At 32.3% G+C, this 6,000-nt stretch overlaps 1 protein-coding gene across 1 annotated transcript in view; it reads right to left on the bottom strand.

Annotated features, from left to right (window-relative positions):
• Positions 1-2,491: 2,491 nt before the first annotated feature.
• LOC119834651 (zinc finger protein 177-like) overlaps positions 2,492-6,000 on the bottom strand; it is a 50,430-nt gene continuing 46,921 nt past the window's right edge. Inside the window, exons 6-7 of the mRNA XM_038359076.1 lie at positions 3,589-3,754; positions 2,492-3,203 (exon numbers count right to left, since the gene is read on the bottom strand). Coding sequence (XP_038215004.1) covers positions 3,166-3,203; positions 3,589-3,754 — 204 coding nt within the window. The 3' untranslated portion in view covers positions 2,492-3,165. The remainder of the gene's footprint in view (positions 3,204-3,588; positions 3,755-6,000) is intronic.

Below are 6,000 nucleotides of genomic sequence, written 5' to 3'. Positions count from 1 at the left end.
ACTTAGTGAAGTATTCAGGAGTAATTATTAGGTGCTGAGATATTTGAAAAGCTATCGAATACCAATTTGAACGGATTTGGTCGTATCGGCATATTTAGATAAAAATGCGACTCAGACCATCCCAGTGTAGAGGTATGTGAAACAATAAAACTGATGTTACAAGGAATTCATTGAACTAAGGAACTGAGTTGATCACTTGCCTTGTGAACTGTTAAATACTCATACAAAGCAATAGCACTTCTTATTCTTAGGTATATTAATACTAATATTATAAAGGTGAACAGTTTGTTTGAACGCACTAATCTTAGGAACTACTGGTCTAATTTGAAAAATTCTTTCAGTGTTAGACAGTCCATTTATTGAGGAAGGCTATACGCTATATATGTATGACGGGCGGAGCCGGGGCGGACCGCTAATGTCTCATATAGTGTTACACAGTGTGTATCAATAGACTACACAACATTCAGTAATCGCTTTCGTATAACTATATTAATTTTCGTCGTAATTAAGAATTTCAACGATGTCCCAAAAACATAGGTTTTCTATTCGACTGAAGGACTTCGAGGTTTCGCTTTACTCAATTACTCCGTGGGTTTTCAACCGATTGACGTGATTCCTTTTGTGTTTGATAGGGAATTGTTGTCATTTCCCAATGTCAATTTAGAATCTGGAGTGCTACTTAGAAAAAAACCGTTACTTCCTTTATTTTTAAAGGTTGTTGTTTCTACGAATGCATAAATATTAAATAATTACATTTTCAAAAGTACTATTTTTCACAAATCCATTACTTCTCAAAGGATTTCAGTGACTAAACTATTAAGAATAATTTCATGTTTTTCCTTAGTTTATTTCAATATACATCAATCAAAAAATGAATACTAACATCTTATTGTTTCGATAAAACTTAAGTAATTTTTTTATGATTGTGAAGATGTCCTATTTAAACGAATTTTACATATTCATAGATCATTTCAATGTTTATCGCGATTGCTACAGCAGATTATACAAATTGATAATTAGTAGACATCGATGTTTCTTTTATGATAGTTATGAAAATTAATAAAAAAATTAGCCAACATTACAAACAAGACGTAACAAAGTCATCATCGCAGCTGCCACTACGATATTGTAATGATTTTTAGTCATAATTAATCCAGTTATTTTAAAATATATATAATTTATTCATATTAATATTCAATAAATGACCACCTGTGGTGTGTTCGACCAATCGACTCCTGCCGTTTTATAGTTACACCTCAAACGCTTGAAAGGCGATAATTTGTACTGCGGTTGTAAAATGAATGTATTAAATAAATTACGTGGGTAACATGATTTCTAATAATTATCTACGCTTCGATTTATGTTGCACTTTTTAACTTTGTCTCGTATGTTAGAGTTATACAGTTTTAACGCGTTATATTGAAATACAATCTACTTGGAGTTTCTTTTCATAGAAGATATTGCTTTTGAAGATTTTAATGTTTTGGTTCAGGTTAATATTTTGAGATATCTTTTAACATCGTGCTGTGATTTTTGAATGAAATGAAAAATTATTTATTGTATACCATGAAAACTACAATAGTTAACGTAAAATGTACAGAGGGCGGTCTTATCGCTATAAGCGATCTCTCCCAGACAACCCGGAAGAGAGGATAAAAAGTAAGGTGGAGGTGCAATATAATTGATTTAAAGTTGTTAAAGGATGTACGTTCGATTAATAAATTCAGTGCTTTTATGTATTTAAGATTCATTTTAGTCAATAGAGTGCCTTCGTTATTCAAAAACAAGTTAGGAACAAAAAGCAAACCGCTTTGCTGATATAAAGTAACTGTAGGTACTGATTAAAAATTGAACTAACATTACGCCGCAGCTAATATATGACTACCGAGATTCGTAACACGACCACTGAATTTCAATGAATCGATACGCGCATCCTTTAGCGGATAAAATGTATTGGATTTATCGTCTCCCTTGTAACGTCCCACAGGTCTGTACGCCACTGTAGGACAATTAAGACTTAATACTTTCAAGTGAAGTTGTTTTATGCAAATAGGCGCCAGGTTGCGTGTTCACGCCTACGATCCGCGACGGTTATAGTAAAAACGGTGCAATAAATTGCTGTGATTGGTCCCTCTATGCTTCGGACGAGCTTTGTAATTGCTTTTGTTGATGAATTGGTGTGTTTGTGAGGAAGCCAGGAACAGTTACTAGACGCGGATTTGAAGTCTTACCTTCTTTGTTATTCGGTTCTAAAGTCAAGGCCGTAAGGATTTAATAAAAATTGGGCACCAGATACAGTTGTAGGTTAATAAATAAAATTTTAAGAACCTGATACAACCACTTGTGTTTGAATAGATTTTTGGTTCTGCAATGTTCATGTTATTTTGTTTGTACATTTTGAGGTCTTTGCGGGTAGTTTAAAGAAAAGAAGGAAATAAAAAGTATAAAACTTTATTTTTCATTACAAATTTAACTTATAATAAAAATATAAATATTTCATATAACTTAATAATTCGTTATTAAAAAATAAATTTGGACGGACGCGAAAATCACAATATACAAACACAATGTTAGTATATGTTAACGTCATTGTCTACATAATACTATGTAGGATACTTAAAATTAATTTATACAGTCTAAACCGTAGAGAAATCAATATTGTATTGATTAATACATACATCGACGTAGGTTTTATTAAGACAGTATACAGTTATACATAAAGTATACAGTTCGATAAAAGACTCCAAAACTTCCTTACGGGCCCTTCTCTCCAAAAGTAAAGCCCCGTGAATACATAGAATTTTATGATATGTCAAAATTACATTTTTTTAATTGGAATCTTACACGTAAAATGCGCATATCTGCGAATAATCAATAAGGTAAATATATATTTGTGGTCCACTATTGAATGTTTCGTCATACGTATAAATCATATTGAAAGTTTCAGCAGATCGCTTACACAACTTATTAATTATTTTATCATTAGGGTTTTAAATATCATTATGCAAAAATGGACGGTGTCTTTGCAACTTTACTTTAAAGTAACGTCTACATAATGGAAATAAATTATTCTTATATTTAATTAAGTCTAATATCACACTTTTTATATGTCTATGGATAAACATATACAAATATATTATTATTTACATGAATTTTCGTTTGTTTTCAGGTGGCTTCCTTGGCAGTGTTTCTTTGATGTTTTGCTGTAACAAGGAGAAAAATAAAATAAATAAATTGTGTGCAAGAAACAAACAGAAAAAGTATACATATTAATAAAATATAGATAAATGTGTAAAAGTGTATAGTTCACAAACAGAGTTGAAATCAAAGATATAACATTAGATGTTAGATCTAATCGTTATTTTTTATTTGATCAAAGATATGTTTATAAATTATACAGTGTGTATGTGCTATTTTCTATAGAAACTGCTTTCCAAACAGGTGGTAAGCAAAAATATGTGTATTATAAGTATTCTGAAGTGCTTCTGAATAATTCGAGTTGAATGAATAAATGTTGGATTTTATGTAAGGTTATGTTCCTATTCCTAAGATCACCAGAATACCTACAATTATTATAATCATACATACCGGTATGCAAGAACAAATGGTTCTTCAAATTGGTGTGTTTCGAGAAACCTCTGGAACAAATGTGGCACTTGTAAGGCCAAGAGCCGCTGTGGACGTACATGTGCGACTTCAGGTCACCGGGAGTCGGGAACGATTTGGAGCAGAGACTGCATTTGTGTGGCTTTTCCTGCAAACAAAAATGACTGTTAGATCTATTGATATAATAATGATTATTATTTGGGAATACGCGATTTGTAGTTTCTATAGAATACAGGATAGTGGACGGGTGTAAGACGGCAAATTTAATTTAATAATGGCCGGCGTAATTAAATGTAAAACAAGTGTTTGTCTTAGTTTTGTGTATATAGAATTAAATCTGTAGAATTAGATACAATAAGTCAAAATATGAATCTTATTTCTAGACTACTATTAAGGCAGGTATGTATACCATGTATGAAAATGGCTAGGTAATACAAAACAAAACTGTCTTCACACTCAAAATATTGTTTAAAATCAAAATATACTTTCATAAGAATATATGTACCCTCAAGTTTCTTACGTTCACAGTAATTGAAACATACGCAGCAGTATTTATCAAGCCCAGTGGTGAGAGAATGATAGTAATTTTAATAACCAAAATGCCGTTTACTACAAACTCGATACAATACAGCATTCTGTTAAAACGAACCTCACGAGAACATCAACCGTGGCAGCTAAGACAATAATGACCACAAAAAGAAAACAAAATCAATGTTGGAAGACAATAAAACGGCTAATAATCATCATCATCTCCAATATAATCAAACTCATGACGGTGCATATCGCCGCGTGCAAATGAATTTATAATGAAAGGCGCGTTAGGGCTGCCACTAAAGCAAATTTATGAAACATAATTGTTTGAAATATATGTCTACATCAAAATTTTACACGTTTTTATCAAAGCTAGACTTCAGAAAGTCCGTGGAAATATTGACGTTAAAGTGGGATGTGAAGTAAGAAATCGCTTGATCAATGACCTAAATTATTCATTATTTTATTCCAGTTTTAATATACTACTGTTATTTGAATGACATATTAGATACCTTTATCCTATTTGTTGAAACAAGTTTATTCGATGTGTCAACCCTAATATCGCTGAAACCGGTCGGCGAAGTATTCTAGTTTTGCGTTGCTTAATGACGCAAAGTGTTATGCATATTATTACTTTTTGCATTAAGAAGCATTGTCGGAGACAGCTTTGCTTATTTTCTTAAATAGAGACATGAATTGGCTTATAGGCCGGTTGGCATTCCATTATGGAAAACTGAAACCAAATGAAATAGAAAAAGTGATAGAAGAGGACATGAGTTTTTCAAAAACGGCTGAACGTATAAAGGTGAAATTGGGTAGGAAATTAGTTTGTATGTAGTAGACGCACACAAAGAACGGATTTTCCAATAAGCTGCATTAAATGTATTTTAGGTTAAAACTAGTTTGTACGAAAATACTACGGTGCGACGCTTCACTCCTCGGAAAATGTATCTTGACCACGCGTTCGAAGCTACGGGCAACAGTATTGTATTACAAGACATTTATTTTAGAATATAAACAAAAAGTCACGATGATGGCATATGAATGTGGGAAATTTTAGGAGCCTCACGCCAGACATAATTTTCCATGCAAGTAAAGGCTTAAAGTTAAAAATAAACGAAATTCAAAGTATTTTAATGAAATGTACCGAAGCGTGCCACTGATGGCCCATAATGTAGAACAGTGGTCACGGACAGAACGGATTGGATAAGCCGCATCATTATTTACACATCAGAAGCTTTACATGTCCCATTGTGTTAATGCTTCTGTTTTTAAAACATGGCACTTTTCGTACACTTACGCTGCAAGAGTTGCATTTTAAACAATTTTTAAATTGTGATAGGACTAAATCTGTTCCTATGATTTTGAAGCGTTTTTTTAATAGATATATAGTAGAATAGATTGATTCAAAAGGAAGGTTTATATGTATGATAACATCTATTAAATTACTGCGTATTGACACGTACGAAGCCGCGGGCAAAAGCTATTATCATATAAGTACAAAGGACCCAACAAAATCAAAATTTGAACAACATTTATAAGACCATTATTTAAATGTTAATATGTCTTGGGATAATGCATAATTGGGATAATTAAATGATATCATAATAAAATGACTCTGAATGCCAAAATCGACTTGTAAGAAGAAGAAGTTCTTCTATTGTATTCCTGATACGGACAATTTACCCAACTATAGTTTTTACATCGATCTCCATATTATTAATACGTTATTCATGTAAATTGTAATTGAAATCTTTAGTAATATACCATCAAGTGACACGTTGCTTTCTTACTCTCATCATCATCATCTCATCATCAACCCATACATATACCCACTGCAGGCCTCCTATGAGGGGTTGGACC

This window comes from Zerene cesonia, chromosome 19 (genome assembly GCF_012273895.1).
Source record: "Zerene cesonia ecotype Mississippi chromosome 19, Zerene_cesonia_1.1, whole genome shotgun sequence".
NCBI classification, from domain to species: Eukaryota; Metazoa; Arthropoda; class Insecta; order Lepidoptera; family Pieridae; genus Zerene; species Zerene cesonia.
This window is presented reverse-complemented; position numbering and strand designations above follow the sequence as displayed.